Genomic DNA, 21,475 nt, shown 5'->3' on the forward strand with positions numbered 1-21,475 from the left:
CCCTAGCAAGTGCTTCTTCAATGGTGATCATCTTTTCCTTGACCATCATCATCAGCTGAATCCGTTCCTCATCACTCATTGTTATCTCACTTGCAACATAACCCACATCTTCTCCTAGAGATCGAAGAAGAAAAACAACAGGAACAGTTGAAGAAGAAAATAAAAAAAGATAAAACAGGATGCCAGTCTTGAAAGCTTGTCATCTAGGACTACAGAAGGATGTAATTCAGGCGCACCGTCTAGCGCTGTTACTGATGGAGCCACAGGACCAGGAATGGGCTGCTTTGTAGGAAGCCAGTGAGCCTATCTCACTTGGAAACAAGCTCCAAGAGCAAATGGATGTGACCATGGAAACAAATCCTTCAAAATGATCAGAGCTTTTGTGATGGAGTGTCTAGTGGAGGAGTTCTGGAAGAGGGCGGACGGGGCGTCTGGAGTGACAGGTGAGGCAGGGACCTGATTTAAAGACCCGGCTAGAGCGAACAAGCACTCCAAGGCTCCTTTGGCTGAAGGTTCTCCGCGTCCTTCCATTTGAAACATGAACAAGAAGATGTTTTTGCAGAGGAGGGAGAGGAAACCCTCTTTCACGACAGAGAACTTGAAGGTCACAGAGTCTGCTGCAGGACAAAACCTGCATCCTGGGGAAAGCCTAGATCCCTACTCATCTATTTGACTGTTGTTCCTCAGGGGACATGTGCAAATAAATATAATCTCAGGTGTGAAACACCTGGAGATCATTAGAAGGAAGGTACTATCTATGCACGTATCTGAAAGTATCACTCTCATAAATATGTTTCCAAACTGTGAGGGGAACTCAACTTCTAGCTCAAAACTGAAGGCAGGGGGCTTCCCTGGTGGTGCAGTGGTTGAGAGTCCGCCTGCCGATGCAGGGGACATGGGTGCGTGCCCCGGTCCGGGAAGATCCCACATGCCGCAGAGTGGCTGGGCCCATGAGCCATGGCCACTGAGCCTGCGCGTCCAGAGCCTGTGCTCCGCAACGGGAGAGGCCTGCGTACCGCAAAAAAAAAAAAAAAAAAAGAAATCCACGTGAGCCGGTAAACTGTTGGCTTCCTCCCTCCATCCCTTTCTCTCTCTTTCACCTTTTCTTTCTTTCTAAATAAGACTTTGTTAGAATCCAAGGTTTACTTTGAATCATAAGTGATTCTGGGTGTGTCTCAAAATGAAAGACTGGGAATGCTTAAGAAGAACTCTCTCAGAGCAGGACAACTTAAATAAGCCCACTGATGGCTGCCAAGGAACCCAGGTGTGCCACCGACACACACTGTGTCCATTTTGCTCATTTCCGTGTGTAGGAATAACTGGAGAAGCATCCTGCACAGGCGAGGACACCAAGATTTTGTAAAAGAAAATAAGCCGTGTCAGTGGTGAGCAACTAAAAATGCTCATCTAATGATAACCTTATCCAGCCAGACTGGAATCTGGAAGTAGCTTCGTTTCCCCTCCCTGTCTGAATACTGGAGAAACATACATTACATAACCGGGCCTCAAAGGGATGACATATTTCCTTACTATATAAACAACAACAAAAGACACAGCTAAGAGGAGGGCAGGACTGCCTTCACAAAGCAGCCCGGGCAAATTCCCGTGATGTCAGCCCATTAGACAGAGTTTCCAAGGGTAACAACCCCGTAACTGTCCCCGCCACAGAAAAGCACCAGCGGTTCAGAAGACTGCAAAGGCCCCAAGTGGCAGGGCAGGGGGGAGGGTCCAAAACTCACAAATGCTAAGACTTTCGGGACCTTTTTAGGGTCCATCTTGGCCAGTAAAGATCTCCCTGAGGTTGATGTGACTGAGAAAAGGAAATATTTGGTCTTTGCTGTCGGATCTATAAAAGAAAGGACCGCGAACTCTTTCCAATTTGATTTCTTTGATTTAAAAAAGGAAAAAACAAACCCCACTGGGATGAAGTCTTAAAGTAATGATAGGGATGTCAGAAAGGCTGCACAGCGTATGGGCACATGCAATGACTCATTCTAACTTACAGCATGCATTTAGATTAGCAGCTTCTTAACATTTTAGAGCTAAAAGGACCTACTGTCTGCCAGCTGTGTTACAGTACCTTTTGAAGTCTGTCTCATTATTCCTTTCTGATTCTTTCGGAAGTTCTGCCAGAAATACTTATTTTTCTTCTTCCAATCTACTTTTCCTTTAAAAAAAGGAAAAAAAGGCACAAGCAATAAATGCATGAATAACAAAAGTAGCCTCTTCCTTACAACTCAAAGCTTGTAAGAATACTTTGATTTCACAAAAAGACAGTGCTTCTCTTTCAGTTTGTGAAAAGACTTAGAAATGCCTATAAAGTTGTTTAAAAGAAATGCAAATTTCCTAAGAGCAAGAAATGGTACAGTAGGGTTAAGATGAGAAATAAAGAAACATCAAAAAAGCAGGCAAGGGCTTCCCTGGTGGCGCAGTGGTGGAGAGTCCGCCTGCCGATGCAGGGGACACGGGTTCGTGCCCCGGTCCGGGAAGATCCCACGTGCCGCAGAGCGGCTGGGCCCGTGAGCCATAGCCACTGAACCTGTGCGTCTGGAGCCTGTGCTCCACAACGGGAGAGGCCACAACAGTGAGAGGCCCGCGTACCGCAAAAAAAAAAAAAAAAAAAAAAAGCAGGCAAAACATGTATTCTTATTTTCACTTTGATGTTTAACTAGTGTGTCTAATTCTGCCTTGTCTTGTGGTATAGTTTTCCCCCTTTGGTCTCAGCCACAATGATTTCAACTGAACCACAAATAGGATACTTTAAAAAGTTAACTTTGTTTTGTTGTTATTCCTGTTGTTGATCTACCCTTGACTTATTTCTGTTATCCCAGGTTTAATGACGAGAACAGGATGGTTGGTATGTGCTGTGCACACCGGTCAGTAGAGCTGGTTCCACGTGTCTGTGGGGTTGAGAGACCCGTGGAACCAGCTATTTCTCTATGGTGTGGAATTGGCACGGGTCTAGCTATGGCGTAGGTGGGGCACGAGTCCCACCTCTCTGATACTCAGGCTACCTGCTGACCTACCTACAGCTCACTCAGGGCACCATGATGAGAAAAGCAGGCTGCTATCCTGCTGTGACATCTCCCAACTCGGTCCCCCCCTCCTGTCTCCCATCCTTCCCAGACTGTTCTGGGTGACTTTGAAGTGAAAACAAATTCACTGTCATGGCTAGACAGTTTTCGTATCTGGTCAGCTTGTGATCATCAGGAACAAGTAATACCTTTTCAAAAGCAAGAGGAAAGGGGGAAAGTAAGGAAAAGGAAAGAAGAGGGTGGCCCTTTATTCTTTAAAAATAAAACAAAGAAGCAGCAGCCCTATCTGCTCTCATGGACGGGACACACTCAAAGCTGTGGCTTCGTCATTGTTCGGTGTCTGGTTGCTCCACGGCCACTGGAAACAGGGTCCAGCGGAGTGATGCACTGTTGGTTTCCACAGTCTAGACTGGTGGTGCCAGGCAGTGTGGCACAAAACAGACCCGTGGAAACCGCGCGCAAGGGGCTCCCAGGCTAAGGGCATTATTTGTCAAAGCGGGATGCCCTCATTATGTTCTGACAATCCCCAGGACTCTGGGAAGGAAACGGGAGTCCGCTAGCCTGAGGCTGCCTCTGCACCCAGAATCTGGAAGGTGTCTGCTACCTCTGGGCTAAACACAACAGCAAGTATCAGCCATGAAAGGTTACAGTGAAGTAGGATTATCACTACTTGAATCTTTCTCACAAGCAATGTGGGAATAGAATGTATTTCTTGTAAGCTATACTCACCCCTTCTCCCATTTTAATGTTTCTGAAATGGAGGTGCAGCTTAAGAAAAAAATGGCAAGAGCTAACATTTATCCCGCACTTAGCATGTCCAGGCACTTTGTATCTAATGGCATATCTCACTTAATACTCACTCACAATGAACGTATGATGTATTCTTGTTTCCATTTGTGGATGAGAAAACCGAGGCTTAGAGAGGCAAGTGACTTGCCCAAGGTCATAACTAGTAAAGCTGGTAGTCATGATTCAAATCCAAATCAAAGCTTGATTTGAGCACTTAGGCACCTAATCATGATTACTTTGCCAGGCTTTCTTAGACCCAAACAGAAGAAATGTTACAAAATCAAGAGTGGATTTTATAACACCTTAATTGTGCATAATCTTTCCTTCAAAAGTTCCAAATAGAAGGATTTATCTTAAGGACGTGATCAGGGATAGGCTCAAGGATTTTTAGTGTTAGCACCATTTCCCTGTGACAGAGAAAAAACTGCAAACAACTTACATGCCCGGCAAAGAAGAGATTGGTTGATTCAATTATGGCACATCCAATATGACAGAATATTATACAGACTTAAGAATTTTACTGTAAAAAAATACTCCATCATGAAGGAACATGCTCAGGATATATTCAATTGTAGAATACGATCCATATTATGCTTTTTTGAAACCCACACAAATTCAGAAAAAGAGAGGAAGGCTATACACCAAAATCTTAACAATGGTTATTTCTGGGTAGAAGGATTCTTTGTGGTTTTTGTATGTTCACATACTTATGTGTTCTGCAAAGTAGTAAAAGAAAATAATTAATTAAAAATGGTTAAACCAAGAAAAGTGGTACTGACCTACAGAGCTGTCTTCCGAGTGTGACTTATGAAGAGGATTCCTACAAAAGAAAAACAAGTGTGATTACCAGGGAGCTTTACCTTCATGTGAGGACTGAAAACCCTCCTAGCTAGTGGTACCCAGCGTCAATCAACTGAGGAGAGCCAGGGAAATTTCTATAGAATATTTACCAATGGCCTTCCCCAGCCATCTGCTGCCTTTCTAGAAACCGGCTTAGGTGCCATTTGTCAACACTAATTAAAGGCTCACTCCAGGGTAAGACCTATATTAAATGAAGGGAACGGACTTCATTGGCTGATTGCTGAAGTGCCTTCCATTTCTGTGAATCATTATTTACATGTTAAGTTACTGCCATTGAGAAGTCTCTCATGTAAGTGGGAAAGAGAAGGTAAATAATAATAAGAATATAGACCCGGCAGATGAGTAAAGTGGTCACCTGGAGGACAAACAAGGAGGGTGCAGGGGTTTGTGGACATCAAGCAACAGGAGGTTGGATGCCCCAAGTAGGGAGGCAGCTAGGATGCAGCTCCTCTGGTCCCTTGCTGCCATCTGGCAAGTGCACTACGTGTTTCTCTAGATCTTCCAATTTCAAAGCGAAGCCAGAAGTCTGCATTTCCTTTACAAGAGCTCCACATTTTTATGGATGGCAAATAATTCAATATTTCTAAAAATGTGTCCAAGATCATTAACACATGTCTGGGCATCAGATTTGGCCCATACCCTCCCCGACCCTAGCTGCCAGTGTGTGACTGTGGATGCAGACGAACTCAAATAACCTGAAAAGTGAACCCGGCCCCAAACCCAGGCGATCAAGCCTTTCTCCAGAATATACATAGACAGATAGCAACTTAAAGGAAGAAGGCAGGGAAACCAAAGAAAGTTAAAATTCGTTCTCTCAAAAGGGGAAGAACAGAGGTGGAGCACAATCTTCCGCTAGGTGGGTCCAGAGCTGAGAGGGCAAGTTCAGTGTCCCTGAGCTTGCTGACCAGGAATCCAGGAAGAAGGAGCCTGCATCGGAACAGAAGCAGGGATGCTCAGGGGGTTTACACCTGAACCTTCACTGCTCGTACGTCCACCCGGATGGAGGCTGGAGGTGGCATCTGGCGAAACACTCTTTAGCGTGAGAAAGCATGGAGGCCAGAGTTCCACTGAAACAATCAGGAAGAGAAGCAGAACGTCCAGTCACTTAGCAGGGATTTTCTGCCTACCTGGAAGGTAAAAAGGACCCCTAGAACTTAAGGTGACCAGAGAGGGGCAGGGGGCTTCCTCTCATGCAGAGTCACCTATGATAAGCCATCTCTCTGTGGAACAGCTGCATCGACACTGGCTGACTGCTGGCTGCCGTTTGAAGACTTGAGCCCTGTAAGCACCTGCAGACCCCACGTCTGCGAGAAGAGAATTGTTTCTGACTAGCACCACAGCCTGACAGACCCCTGCTGTCCATGAGGGCACAGTAAGAGCAAAGAACAGGAAACAGGGGAAAGGACTCGGATGCTGAAGAGCTAGACTTGAGGCCTGGTTTCTTGCCCTTTCTACCACGCTGCCCGTGCAGAAAACGTACGGAAAATCTACCTCACCAGCACATTTTGCCACATTTAGCTTCTAGGATATACTCTCCTCCCTCCAATCCACACATAAAAAAGAAAATCCCTAAACATATTCTTACTTGAAAGGCTTCTATGAAATAGCTATTTCAGTTTCCTTCGTTCGGCAAAAACGTGTTGATGCTATTGTGAGTAAGGTACATGGACAATCATGAAGAAGTGGGACGTACAATGGAGGGAGGGTGACAAAACATGAACAAAGTACCAGCAAAGAAGGAGAAGCAACAGCAGGAGGAGGAGAGGGGAGGGGGGGAGGGAGGGGGGAGGGAGGGGGAGGGGAGGAGGGGGGAGGGAGGGGACAGGGCCAGGAAGGAGGAAGAGGATGAAGAGAAGGAACAAAGGGATTCCCTGGTGGCGCGGTGGTTGAGTCTGCCTGCCGATGCAGGGGACCTGGGTTCGTGCCCCGGTCCGGGAGGATCCCACATGCCGCGGAGCGGCTGGGCCCGTGAGCCATGGCCGCTGAGCCTGCGTGTCCGGAGCCTGTGCTCCGCAACAGGAGAGGCCAAAACAGGGAGAGGCCCGCGTACCTCAAAAAAAAAAAAAAAAAAGAGAAGGAACAAAAACACAAGCCAGGAAGGTGCTCAAGGCCACAGAAGTAGGAGCAAGGCAAATACCAGCAGACAGCTGAGTAGAGTTGGCTAGTTGACTGGGGATTAAGGCAGGAAATCCTTCGCAAAGAATGTTTACGCTAAGGTTTGAATACTTAAATTTTGTTTTTTAAATTTTACTCTGTTGCATTTGTAGCTCAAAGTCATGGTAATACGCCTCAGCCCACCCTACTTCAACTGGCCATGATCAGCACCATCACCAAGCTTTCTGTAGATGACCTCTGATGGCAAAGGAAGTGGCACATTTATTTTTATACTCACACTAAAGACCTAATTGCTTACAACCAACTATATCAACTATCCCTAGCTCTTGATAAACTACTTACCTATGTAATAAACTAAAAATATGTACATGTCTTTCACTTTTTCTAAAAGAAATATTTTCATGGGAAAATGGTCTAAAGAAATAGTACTTTTCTTCAGTCCTTTGTTGGGTTAGAATAATACACTTCATCGAGTTGTAAGGAATTCTGCCCATCGTTTAATCCAACCCCAATTTTACAGAAAACCATGGTCTCCAGAAATTACAGAAGCGGCGCACGTTTCCCTGACTGGTTACAGACCAGCAAGGAGCTGTACTGAGGTATCACGGGACCGGATGTCTTTCCAAAATACACCTGACTCTCCCTATCTGCATGAAGTGTATATAAAATTGCCTGTTTCAGTACGATTCTTCAAAAACCCAAAGGCTTATTTCTAAGTTTTCAACCAATTTTTCACTCGTGCTGCCCAATGGGAATATCTAATACTGTAAAAACACTCCAAAATTCATACTACAGAAAACTTATATTCTCACTATTACATAGTTATCACAAAATATAATTGTATTTTCCTCTATAAACGCTGGCTTACAACTTTTTCATTATTTTTATCTACCTTCTTCAAATTATCATGTGTTTTGAATATTTACCCTTGGGTTTGCATTTTTTAATCTATTTGTTACATAAGAGGTGCTTCTCCTAGTCATCATTTGCATTTCCCCCAGGATGCCAGCAGATGGCACTGTAGCTTCTTTATTCAACTTGCTTAGGGCAGCCAGTGGGGATTTTGTATTTAAAATTTCACCAGTTCACAATCTAGATACTGGTCAAAGATAGCAAGCCAATGTTTCATAAGCACGAGGCCCCCCAGCTCATCAATTCACAAAGGGGGTAAAAGGACGCCATATCAAGTTTAATTTGGATGCAGTGAATCTTCCCCTACCAACAGAAGCTGGCAGAGAAACAATGCAAAATGCCATCTCCTTTCTCCTCGAGACTGATTATAAAATTCATCCAGCAGGAACAAAAGTCAGTGATGTCACCAAATTCCAAATTCGGATGGCAGGAGGTGGAAGGGGTCATTTACGGATCTCCTGGTGGAAGAAATTGATGCTCAGAAGTCAGTTCTAAAGAGGCCTCCTCAGGCTTCCCTTGTGGTGCAGTGGTTGAGAATCTGCCTGCCAATGCATGGGACATGGGTTCAAGCCCTGGTCCGGGAAGATCCCACATGCCGCAGAGCCACTAAGCCCGTGTGCCACAACTACTGAGCCTGTGCTCTAGAGCCCGCGAGCCACAACTACGGAAGCCTGCACGCCTAGAGGCCACGCACCATAACGAAGAGTAGCCCCGTTCCCTGCAACTAGAGAAAGCCCGTGCGCAGCACTGAAGACCCAATGCAGCCAAAAATAAATAAGTAAAATAAATAAATTTATAAAAACAGAACAAAACAAAGAGGCCTCCTCGTAATACATCCTTCTAGCCGGATACTGCAGACGAAAATGGCAGCCTATTTCTAGCCATCACTTTCACTGTCAACAGGGTAAAAAGGATGGGGATTTCCACGCAGATTTCAACGACTGGGAAGCAATAATTAATATTCAGTTGCACTTTGAGAATCTATTAAAGCATTTAATAGTTTTGCATTTAAAGTCTCTGAACTCAATCTTAGTACCTTTTCATCGATAACTACTACTATTAGACCCCAAAACTGCATAAGTGTAAACTTGCCTCAAGACCCCTAAAACTACTCTAGTCCTCCCTGCAGGTCAAATTCATTTCAGAAAATTATAAGGAATACATGAATTAGATCAAAAAGTCAATTTGAGGGACAGCATCCCCAGAACTGACCCAATTCTTTTCATCCTACACTCCAGTCTTTAGCAAATTCTTTGTGAAACTGCTTCCTTCCTTCCTTTTCACTCATTCATTTATTCATTGCTTCTTTCATTCAATAAATATTTATCAAGCTCTCATTCTGAGTCTGGCATCCCTGCGGCACTGAGATCATAGCAGTAAATAAAAGATGGGTAAGATCCCTGTTCCCCTGGAGCTAGGATGGGGGGTGCAGATCGAGAAGTAGGGAGAATTCTAGAAAGGATGGACAGAGAAGGCCTCTCTGAAGAGGTGACAGGTGAGCAGATACCTCAATGATAAGCTGGCATGACACCCACCCCCTCCACTGGGGAAGACTGGTAGGGAAAGAAAGGAGGAAGTAAGAGGTCTACTTGGGCCACGTTCAGTTTGAGGTGTTTGTTGAACACCCCTGCAGAGATATTAGTGAGATAGTTGGATATGTGAGTCTAAGTTCAGGGGACTCATTGAGGACTGGAGTTAAGAATTTGGAAGTCACTTGGATATTTAAAGCCAGGAGACCAACTGAAACTGAACAGAAGCTGAGACTGAGCTCAAGGGCAATCCACTTTTTATGGGTCAGGAAAAGCAGGGGAAGCAGGCAATGGGACTTCTGGGGAGGGGCCAGTGGAGAGAAGGAAAACCAGGAAAGTACACTTTTACCTTTCTGGCTAGAATAATACTAAAATCAATTTAATACAGATGATATTGCTGCCTCAGGCACCATACAGGGTAAATTCTAGGTTGCTCTATTTTTCCATTGAATCTATTGCTTCACAGCAGAGATCCACATAAGACCAGAGTGAAAGAGGAAACTAACAAAGGTCAAAATGAAATTCTTTACGTTTGTATATAGGAGTCCACCTTGCCTAAGGACACAGAGGTGGTCAGAGACTTAACTGTGTGTCTGAGTCCAAAGCTTCACCCACTTCACTGAACATATCGCTTCTCATTGACATGAAAGAAAATCACATCACATGATACACTAGCCTGGCTCTTGGGTAAGTTCTTGGAATGACACTCAGAAGGATTTGTGAGCAGAGAGCATGTTTTCAACCCCAAATGTGAACATGGCCTATGGGTTTATAAGAACTAAGTATTTCAAAAACACTTTTCAGGATTCGGTTGTGTTACTACTGCATGGTCCTCTTGTCTGCTTGTCGAAGGAAAGGAAGCCACATCATTTGGCTCAAACCCATTTTTCTTCTTCTGTCTATTTATAGATAAATAGCCTAAGGTACCTCCAGGCAGAGACAGCTCTATCTCGTTGTTACATACTTAGGCTGGCACGCCAGAAAGGTATAACAAATGCCCACGCATAAAGGAATTCCTAAAATAGACTTTGTGTTTTTGTTCTGATGGGCTGTCCAGAAACTTCATTATAACCAAACAAAAAACAAAAGAAAAACTGTTCTAACCTCATTTCTAAGAAAGGACCATGTGTTACATGTTACTGGAAAATGTATACTTAAGAGGTTTTAAATGTTCCTTTATCTTGAGTCTCCAGAAATACACTCATATACATTATTAGTGTATTTCCTGCTGGATTTTGAATCAGAGCTTTTGCTGTGTCTGGGTCTTTGCCTGCATCATCCCCTGGCCTGCCAAGGCAGTCCCCAAAGCCAGCAGCAATTTTCCTCAAGATGCAGAAAAAGGACTGAGGCATCTGTGTTATTGAATTATACGTGCACGGGGGAGGGAGAAGGTAAATGGGCTGAGGGCGTTTTTAGTAGTTAATATTCTCTTTTGCTTTATTCTTTTTTTTTTCTCGTTTTGGCCGTACCACGTGGTTTGTGAGATCTTACTTCCCTGACCAGGGAATCGAACCTGGTCCCCAGCAGTGAAAGCGCCAAGTCCTAACCACTGGACTGCCAAGGAATTCCCTTCTTTTGCTTTATACCTTACCTAAATATAACAAACTACTCACATTTATATTGTTCATATTTAGTGACAAATCATTTTGTGTAAAATAGGTAATTCCTTAATTTGACATTTCTTATTATCCTTTGGGTAGCAAAGATATTTTTCATATAGGAGCATTTCTTCTCTATTTAATAGAAATAAACATGAAACAAAATTCAGCTCACACTATCCACTGTCTGCCATGAAAACTTAAGGGCCACCCTTTCCCCAGCCACGGGGTAAGGGCTAGGATAAGGCATCCGACATGGAGGGTCCCCACTCTTGGGGTTGGGGGATTGCAGGGAGCGCGTGCCTCCTTAAATTCCGTGCCCTCCGTAATCTCTTGCTTTACCCTTGATGGGGCCCTTCCCAGCCAATAACCATTGTATTTCATACACACAGTGGAAATCAGCTTGCCAATTTACTGGCTGGGATGGAAGGTAACTCTCTTGCCATGCGGCTGGCTTATTGTTAGAACTCCCTGAATATTCAGTACCGATGACAACGCTGGTGACATGTTGTCACCCTGGTGAACACACTCTCCATAGGGGCTTTTTCTTTCATTTCACACTCTATTCCTGGCCTGTACTTTCTGGCTTTTTGTTGAAAGGTCACCTTCCTAAGTGATCAAGGCAAGAACCAAATCCAAGCCCGTGGCCAACACTGCACAGGCTCAGTGCTCACACGCTCAGAAGTCAGGCACACCCGTGACAGCGCTGCCGCAAACCTAAGCCGTATTTTCCTTTTTTATGTGAAGTAAAACTGTGGTGTAAAAACTGTACCTCCCTTGGTGGGTTGTTAGGAGAATTACAGGAGACAGTGAATATAAAGGGCTTAGGGCAGTGCCTGGTGCTTGTTGAGGTCCCAGTAAATGTGACCTCTTACTACTCCCCAGAGCTGCCTCAAACACACGAATACGCTTGGTCTTTGGGCAGGATGATACCACTGAGCACTGCCGCTGCTCAGCCCCTGTTCTAGACTCCAGCAGTTTCTGAATCACCAAGGTTCCTCTTTCTTATTTTTCTTACATAAACTTGCCTCAAAAAACCGGGACGGATGTAGTGATTTCTCTTCCTCTTCTCAATCTCACTTCATACAAGCAATTCATGTTTTTCTCAGAATTAAAAAAAGACAGAAACAAAAACCATCTAACAGCATTGTAAATCAACTATACTCCAATAAAAAAAATTTTTTAATTTCATATTTTCCAAAAAATAAAAAGAAACCAAAACAACAATTGGACAAGATGCCAACACACTTTATCCATTGTTTTCAGCATAGTATAATTAATATTTGCTTATATCCTACTGTCTTCCTTAAGCAGTAAGAACTGTGCCAATTTAGCTGACTGCGTTCAACACAGTGTTTACTAAATAATTCTTCATTTATGTTGAGTAGATTTCCATATGGATACATATCATGGGAAATAATTGGGGCCCATCAATCATGTAATATTAACTCTCCAAAAGAAATGGCAGGGTTTCCAGGTTTAAGTGTGGATATTGTCCCAAAGCAAGAATACCAGGGAATTCCCTGGCAATCCAGCAGTTAGGACGCCTCACTTCCACTGCAGGGGACGCAGGTTCGATCCCTGGTTGGGGAACTAAGGTCCCACAAGCTGCACGGTACAGGCCCCGCCCACCCCAAAAGAGAATACCACCCAATCTTTCATTCCAATTTCAAGAGGGTCTCTTACCACACAAATCAAATTCTCACACTTGGAAAATGCTCAAAGAACATTTGAAAAGTTTGCAATTTCTAGCCATGAGTTTTGGCCTCTTCAAATTTTTCTTATTCTACTCTCTGCTTTATAATATCTTTGGTTTTAAAACTGCCATCAGAATCACTTTAGGTGAGCCTATTCCTTCCATACAAGATGTCTCAAGAGGAGCATCTTATCCAGAAAAACAGAAAGACACAGCCAACCTGGGTGTGCAGCTTGCCTTCTAACAACAATCATTTTTGTTATCCCTCAATCCTCTGCTAATTATATTAGGGAGGTGGAAGTTCTAGGTATTAAACAAGATCTCTTCTGCTGCAAAGCATGCCATTTTTTTTTAACACTACCTGCCCTCACATAGTTAGAATGGACATAGTGATTCCTCTTCCACTTCTCAACTGCACTTTACGAAAGCAGTCCATGTTTTTCTTAAAATGAAAAAAAATACACGAATGATTGGACATGATGTCAACATGGAGATGCATGGGCAGCTCACTGGTATCTAGACATGAATGACATAATCTCTAATGTTTCTCTGAGGCCACGACCCAGGAAGCAGCCCAGCACAACGGCTCGCAAGGTGGGTTCTGGAGTCCGACTGCCAGTGTTCAAAGACAGCTCTACCATTTACAAACTAGCAACTCTGGACCAGCCACTTAGTCCCACTGAATCCCAGTTTCAGCCTATGCAAGATGGGAACAATGTTATTACTGATCATATGGGTTTTCTAGAGGTTTCAGTGAACTGTGACTTGCATGGTGTTTAGAACATGCCTGCACGTGATAATCACCACCACCAAGAAGACCGCGATGGCGACCGCTGGCCTCTGCTCTCACCCAGCTCTCCTTATGGGGTCAAGTCTCTCGTAGTCCTTCTCTAGAAGGCACTTAGTTTCTCAACATGGAAGGGGTTGGCTCTCTGGCACCTCGGAGGTGACCAACAAGCTCTCCAGGCCAAGAGCAGGGCTCCACCCCTGTTGAGTCTGCAAATCCTTCACAATGGTGCATTGAAGGAGATGTGTGTCCTTTCATTCACCAACTGGTAATTTGTGCCGAAAGTTAGTGATGCAGGACACTGTCAGAAGTTTGAGTTTCTTATCTGAAAAGCAGCCAAAAGCCATCTCGCCACAATGGAGGCCCATGGCCTAGTTGTGTCACTGCCACAACTTCACTCCGGCTAAGACTATACAAAGTGCAGAAGTGCAGAGCTCAACATGCCCACAGGTGGGTGCTGGGGGCAGGGAAAGTCCAACCTGGGATCACAGATGGTCATCCTCCAAGGTTTCTAAAACCTCTCAGTGCGTCTCCTCTTTTCCATCTGGGCCACATTCTTCATTTGTGGCCTGCTGGGTCTAACCTGTCTAAAACCGTGCTGTGGATGCCAGCTGTGATGCTCATGGCACTGTGGAAAGTACTGGCATCTATCTCAGCACCGAGAAGTTATAAATGCCTTCCCAAGTGCTTCAGATTTAGTAACTCATCTTCAGAATATCCACGTGACACAGTGGAGGGTATGTAATATTATCTTTATATGAAAGTTCATATAAAAAGGCATCAATAACTAATCAGTCTCTTATAAAAACACCCAAGGATGATTTCTTTTTTTTTTTTTTTTTGCTGCGCACAGGGTTTTCTCTAATTGCGGCGGGCAGGGGCTACGCTTCGTTGTGGTGTGCGGGCTTCTCATTGCGGCGGCTTCTCTTGCTGCGGAGCGTGGGCTCTAGGTGCACAGGCTTCAGTAGTTGTGGCTCGCAGGCTCTAGAGCACAGGCTCAGTAGTTGTGGCGCACGGGCTTAGTTGCTCCGCGGCACGTGGGATCTTCCCGGACCAGGGTTCGAACCCGTGTCCCCTGCATTGGCAGGCAGAGTCTTAACCACTGTGCCACCAGGGAAGTCCCAAAGTTGACATTTTATTCAGGTTTTTATTATCTTCAGAATTACTAAATTACTGTCAAAACCAAAATAAACCAAAACAGGATTTTATCCCATTATTTTCACAACAAAAGCTAGTTTTTATAAAATGAGAACAAAAAAACCTGTAAGTAGCTTTGTTTACATTTTTAATGGCTGCTGTTTATTCTGTAAATAGAGCACAATTATTCCTTCCTTCTAGTTATTTCCCCTTTAAAATTTACTGCATATGTGTAATAAATATGTGGTCCAAGAAAGGCTTTTCTGCAAGGAAACGTGGCTGAGATTTGAGGCTGGTTGGATCAACAGGGAAGCACCTGCCTGCTCCTCTGGAAGGCTGTTTGGTTATCAGTATGTGTGATGCAGCCCTGAGCTCAGGAACGGGTGTGGCAAGGGAGTGCCACTCTGCCTGGTACAGGGTGCATATGGGGTAATTTATCCCAGCAGAGGCTGGCACAGTAAGGAAAACCGCCCTTTGGTATTCTTATCAAATTTGCATGGACCAGCAGGGAAAGCCAGGCTGCAGAGAGCTGGCCCCTACCCGCCAGAGCCTCGGGATGGGGAAAGGGAGCGGGGAGACAGGAGGAAAAGAGGCTCCTTTCAATGACCTCTTCAGTCTGTTTCCATGGCGATGGCTCCGGAAGCGGGTCAGAACTTTCTCAGTGGAAACAAACAGTGGCTCCCATTCACCATCACCCAAGCCACGCCGGCCGCACTGGCCGCTGTGCCATCTGGACACAGAGGAACCTGGGGAGGGATGCGGGGTCCAGGGCTGCTGCCAGCCTTTCTTCTGTCAGCTGTTGGGAAGGGAGGGGGGAGTCAGTGAAGCCGCCTCTGAAGGCTAAAGCTGGAAGAGCTGCGGGCATGCAGGGCCCTTCCTGGCTGCCTGATCACGTGCTGGAGGCACAGGGACCAACCACCTTCTAGGACAGGGGCATGGGAGCCACCTGCCAGCCCTACGTCTCCTGGCCGGCAGCACAAAGGATCGGGTCCTTCCCACAGCGACCACTGCCACAGTCTTTCTTTCGTTTTTGTTTTTTGTGTGGTTTTTTTTGCGGTACGCGGGCCTCTCACTGTTGTGGCCTCTCCCGTTGCGGAGCACAGGCTCCGGACGCGCAGGCTCAGTGGCCATGGCTCACGGGCCCAGCCGCTCCGCGGCATGTGGGATCCTCCCGGACCGGGGCACGAACCCGTGTCCCCTGCATCGGCAGGCGGACTCTCAATCACTGCGCCACCAGGGAAGCCCTCTTTTTTTTTTTCACTTTTAATTCCTTCAAGACACAGCTGATGAAAAACGTTTGGATGTTATAAATACTATGAAAATGGGAACTCAAGCTTTCCTATCTTCTCAGATCTCATTTTTAAAATTGAGGTACACTTGACGTATAACCTCATGTGAGTTTCAGGTGTACGACACAGTGATGTGATATTTGTATGTACCATGCAGTCATCACCACAGTACGTCAGATCTCATTTTTAGATCCCCGCACATCTCCTCTGCCACAGCCTCGTGCCCTCCACATTCAAAGCCATGAAGAGGCTGCCGACTCCTCCCTGAACCTTGTAATTCCGCTGGCTGGTCTCACTCTGCTCTCGGATTGATTGCTTCACATCCTTCCTCCTTCTGAGCCTGTGGCTTTATCTGAAGTGACGCATGAGCACCTGCTAGAGATGATTCGGACACCAGGCAGCACTGCCGGGGACACCATGACAGTAACTGACGTCCACCAGCGTCATCTGAGCGGCCCCGGGATCCACTGGTGACTGAGGTGCGGAGAAGAAACACAGAGCTTCAATCCGACTGACGAGAAACAGGTTTTGGCGGAGTTCATAAAGCCAAGCTGCTGCTTGAGAACCTCCTGGGAAACTTGTTACAGTCTCCAGAGTTCCACGTTTGGAGAATCCGATTCCTCAGGGCTGGGTGGGGCCCGAGGGTCTGTCTTCAACAAGCTCTCCAGCTGACTCTGCCTTGCGGATGTGCTTGGAACCACCGTTGTAACCCGGTAGAAAATGGGAAACGCGTTCCCCATCCTCCCTTCTCCGCCCCCTCCTTGTATCCTTGTACTCCACCACCTCCAGAATATGGAAAGCAGTACTGCCAGTGAGGTTTTCAGAAGCGAATACAGAATACACTAAGCTAAAACAAGCAGCCGATATGCTTCAAGCGTTTTCCTGACTGTGAGGTTTTATTTGGACAAAGCTTTTAGAGAAGGTCGGGGCGGGGTTGAGCCTTGACTTGGGGAGCTGTGGTGGATCTGCAGCCCGTCACCTTAGCTCAGCTGGACTACGTTTCCCAGATCCCCTCCCCCGACTGGGTCAGCGTGGGCCATGTGAGATGGTTCACGTGAGGTGCGCAAAGCAGAAGCGGCGTGGTAGCTGTTTTCCTTCTGGGCTTCAGGGTCAGTGCAGGGCATGAGGCCCTGCTGAGGCCAACACATGTCGTCACGTGTCCCCTGGGTCACCGAGTGGCAGGGCAGCAGCTGGGCTGCAGTGCTCGCATTCCTGCCCAGTCTCCTCCTCGGGGTCTCCGATCCTGGGCCTGTGGCTTGTTTCCCTCCCGGGGAAGGATGCCAGCCCCTCCTGCAGGTTCCTGATGTTGGAGGCTTGCTGGGCGGTCGTGAAGATGCCCGGGTTTCAGCCCATCCTTGTAGGCGGCGATCTGTTCTCTTTCCTCACTTTCCCACATCATTTCTGCCCCAAGTGCCAGTCCTGCGGACTTCAGGCCACATCCCTGGACAAAGAGGGAGCAGTCTCCACAGACACAGGAGGTCAAAATGCTATAATGACGTGACCCTAACATCTGCTTCTCCAACAGAACCCTGACTGATGGGGAATTTATGTGGCTCTCGGCCCCGCCCCTCCCTGCAGGGATGGGCGGTCCCTCCTCCTCCAGTCCCTCTGCACTGTGCCCACAGGGTATCATATCACTGTGTCTTGTGTTCTTCGGGGTGTCAGAGGACGGCGACCTTTCCTATCCTGTTCATCTTTCCAGGGCCTAGCATATTCGTCCATACAGCCGAAACATGAAAAGTGTTTATTCAATCAAACTTCACTAGAGGCCTAGCCCTGTGTCTTCCCTAAGTGCATCCATCTTACCTACCTGTCTTCCCTAAGTGCATCCATCCTTGTGTGGTCCTGGTGGTGGAGCCTATGATAAAGGCCTGGCGCTGGCAGATAAACAGATCTGGATTGGAATTCCACCACTGCCTCAACCAAGGTTTGGACTCGTGATCTTGGGATGTCATTTAGCCTTTCTAAACCTCGGTTTCCTTAACTGCCAACTGCCATCTACATTATAGTTTTGTTAGGAGGATTTACACACACAAGTGGTAGGTATGGGTCCTCCCTTATTCCTGCTAGGAAAGGAATGCTATTTATTTACTGATAGCCCCCCTCCTCCCCGGCCCAGTGTTCTGGTCACCTCTCCTGCAGGACAGACAATCATCGGTGGCCACCTCTGCACGTTAAATACCTCCTGCAGTCGCTCGATGCAGCCCAGGCACGTGGACTCAAGCTGGGCTGGGTCAGCTGGAGGCTCCCTCACCAGACGGAGCTCGGGGCCATAGAATTTTCAGAGGGAAACAGCTGAGGTGGAGAATTCTGGCACAGCTGCTCTTACTTGGAGCCCCTGCATTCTGGAATGTTGAGCCCCTCAAGTATGCTGCGCGATGGAGCACACACGTGTGCGGCCCACACAAACACATATTTCAGCATGTTGCGACCGCACGGGCTCTGTGAAAGCGGTGGTTGTCTCCCGGCCCTCCCCCACCCTCCTATCTTTGGGGCGTTGAAAGGACAGGAGAGCTCATGGGGGAGAGGCGCATTGTAAGTGACCGTGGCCACTTCGAGCCGCGTGTCTGGCACCGTCTACTGAGACGCAGGATGGAAACCACAGGTGCACTGCCGTGCCGGGCAGCACCCTACCTTCTGCGGCTGGGGAGAGAACAGCACTTACCTAGGCAGGCACGGCACTGGGGATTTCACACAACCACCCTCGGAAGGGGCCTTTATCCTGCACGTTTTATCGATTAGGAACCCGAGGCTTGGAGAATTTAAATCCCACAACTAGCAGAGCTTAAATTCAGGCTCGGATTCTGTCCAACACCAAAGCTGACATGAGCGACAGTGAACGTGGCGAGTCTGGCCGGTGCCCAGCACGCTTCGGAATGGGTCAGAAAATGAGCGATGTCCCAGGCTAGAAGGAACCCGGAGACCCCCTGACTCAGGCTCACTGCCGTGTCACTGGGAGCTGAAGTCTGGAGGGTTGACAATCACAGACAGACTGGAAGCCCAGTCCCTGGACAGTGACCTTGCCCTCATGTCCACAGCCCTGGCAGATGGCTACTGCTCAACTGATTAAAGCAAAGGAATACAGAATACATATGGTGATGCCTCGCTCTTGGTGCAGCCTATTTATTATCTGAAACTTAAGTTTGCTGTCTGCCTGTCTCACATTGCCCCCTCCTCCCTGTGAGCTCCAAGGACCAGACACTGGGGGCCCGAGTCGCCTTTGGTGCGGCTCTAACGGGCCACGAGCGCCCACCTCCCTTTCCTGGGGGGACAGTGGGGACACACCCCCCTGAACCGGGCCGAACCGACTTGTGAGCCATTCTGAAGAACGTGCCTCCACAAGGCTGCTGCACTCCTCACATGTGCTCTTTCCCCACGGGAAAGAAGTGGTGTTCCCCTTCACGCCCCACAGCTCTGCCACAAACAGGATGTGGAAATGGGATGCATTAGTCTCAGCTCCGGGGGACACGGCTTGACCTGGATTTCCCAGCAAACCCGCAGGCCTCATCAGCAAGTCTCACTGACTCTGGTCTGTTCCCAAGGAGGACTGATAAACAGTCACCGTGCATGTGGGCTTCTAGAGCTCACGTTTACCGGTGAGAAAGAGAGCCCCGGCCCGTCACACAGGAGTCCACGCGACCACAGGCTTTGGCCCCTGCCCTCAGGGGGCTTCCACCAACGGATGAAGCCTGAGCCCCTCTCGCCCCTCTCCTCAAGCCCAGGCGCTGGGAACGAGCTAACTGAGGAAGAGGAGGAGGTCCCACCTCGAAAGAAGTTCTGAAATTTCTTACACATTTCAGGATTTCTTTTTGAATTGACAAAAATACTCCAAAACAGACTGTGGTGACAGTCACAAAAACCCCCGAGAATAGACGTTCTAAAACCCACTGACTTGTATACTTTTTAACAGGTGAGTTGTATGGTATGTGAACTATAACTCAATAAATCTGTTATGGAGAATAAAATAAAACAAGTGTACTTTCCCAACAAAACTGCAGGTTTAAAACATTTTAAGGATTTTTAAAATTAATATTCTGTGTGCTTCTCCATATCATACCTTTATCTGGAGACGTTATGTGGAGCCCAACTTGAACAAGACTGCAGAATGGAATCGGGTGCTAAGGGGAGTGGCAGCTCTTAGAAGGAGATCCGGGGATCTGTGGAAACTGCCATTCTCTCCACTACATGTTTTTTAAAATGCTTTTAACAGGTGTCTTTTTAATCCTAATATTCACAAGCAGAAAGCACTGACTTCATATGACACTGCTATCCTTTTAGAGAGACACTGGCATATGCTAGCTAACAGGTGAGACCAAAGGAGGTCTTCTGTAATTCCAGTCCTGGAGAGAATCCAGTTTTAATCTTACTTCAAAGTACTGGGGGCACTTAATAAATTTCATGCGAGTATTTAATGAGCACTTGCTCTATGCAAACCACTGTTCTGGATATTAAAGAAAATCCAAAGAGAGGAAGAGAGTGAGTTCATGGCCTCAAGGAGCCCATGATCATGCTGGGTTGGGTTGGGATGAGAAAAGTGCACAAGGGGCTAGAGCCAGGGGCAAGGGCATGAACTTGGGTCAGACGGAACAGACAATGATAACAGACAAGATTGTTGAGTGCCTATTAGATGCCTGACAGCTTACTGAGGCCAGTACTGTAATGGTTATCCTCATTTTATAGTTGTGGAATCTGTAGATATAAAGGTAAGTAACTAGCCAAGAGTTGGAAGAAAGCACCTGGATACGAACCCAGAGAATCCGCTTTCAGGCCAGGCATCTTAACCCCAAGGCTATAATGGCACTTCGACCAGATTAGGATTTTTGTCTCTTGCTCTGGGACCTTAGGCAAGGTACTTATCCTCAAAAATAGCACGTATCTCAATGAGTTCATGAAAGATTAAATGATAACATACAATGACAGTGACTAGCACCAGTGCCCAATACACAGAAATAACCCAAGAAGCCGTGCTGTAACGTTGACAACAGTGACGATGATGACACACATGACCGTACATTAAGAGACATCAAATCCACACAAAATCGCTACTGGAATCCAACAGGTGGAAAGAAGACAGCCGGCGACGGGATTGAGAAAGCATTCAAGGAGAAGCAGTCCTTAAAACAGGACTTAAAAGAAGGAAATGCCTTCAAGGCAGGAACTCCAGACAACCCAGGAGGCATCTGGAAACAAGAGCATCCCGTGGGTCTGGAACTGGGTCCTGTGGCTGGGAAACTGGGAGATGCAGCAGTAAAGATGAGCTGGTGCTCTATGGGGGGGAGGGGGGGAGGAGGAGGCACGGGGGGCGGGTTTTGATCACGAAGGTGAAAGCCTGCGGAGATCCTAAATTGTAAGTGTCCCTGAGGGGATCTCAGCATCCTCTCAGTGTGACGGGACCTAACTGCCTAACTGTGCTTTAGGGAGTATCTTCCTGAATGCTCTTTTCCGGTTCGTGAGAAGACCGTTAAGGGTCTCACGTGGAGTAGTGAAGATGAAAAGGAGGGGAACAAGGGAAAGTTGTAGAAGTAGGAGCAACAAGATTTGGCAGTTAGGTTTTGGAATCGTGGAAGAAGAGTGGGGATAAGAGGTAAAGGCTGCGTGAAGTGTGGAAAGTGGTCCCTAGGACAAAAGAGGGGACATATGGGCAAAGAACAGGTTGTCACAGTGAGAAGGAAGGATAAAGAAGGGGTGGTATGTTCTACCATAAGAATGTGCAGCTTGGGGTGACTG

The 21,475-nt window shown here is 46.8% G+C and overlaps 1 protein-coding gene across 3 annotated transcripts in view; it reads right to left on the bottom strand.

Moving 5' to 3' along the window:
- The window catches only part of SASH1 (SAM and SH3 domain containing 1), a 264,495-nt gene that overhangs the window by 76,724 nt on the left and 166,296 nt on the right, over positions 1-21,475 (bottom strand). For all 3 annotated transcript variants that reach the window (XM_082633240.1, XM_082633239.1, XM_082633238.1), the window contains exons 5-7: positions 4,604-4,644; positions 2,081-2,167; positions 2-114 (exon numbers count right to left, since the gene is read on the bottom strand). In XM_082633240.1, the coding sequence (XP_082489366.1) occupies positions 2-114; positions 2,081-2,167; positions 4,604-4,644 (241 nt within the window). The remainder of the gene's footprint in view (position 1; positions 115-2,080; positions 2,168-4,603; positions 4,645-21,475) is intronic.

This window comes from Mesoplodon mirus (assembly GCF_964341445.2).
Source record: "Mesoplodon mirus genome assembly, chromosome: 10".
In the NCBI taxonomy this organism is placed as follows: Eukaryota; Metazoa; Chordata; class Mammalia; order Artiodactyla; family Ziphiidae; genus Mesoplodon; species Mesoplodon mirus.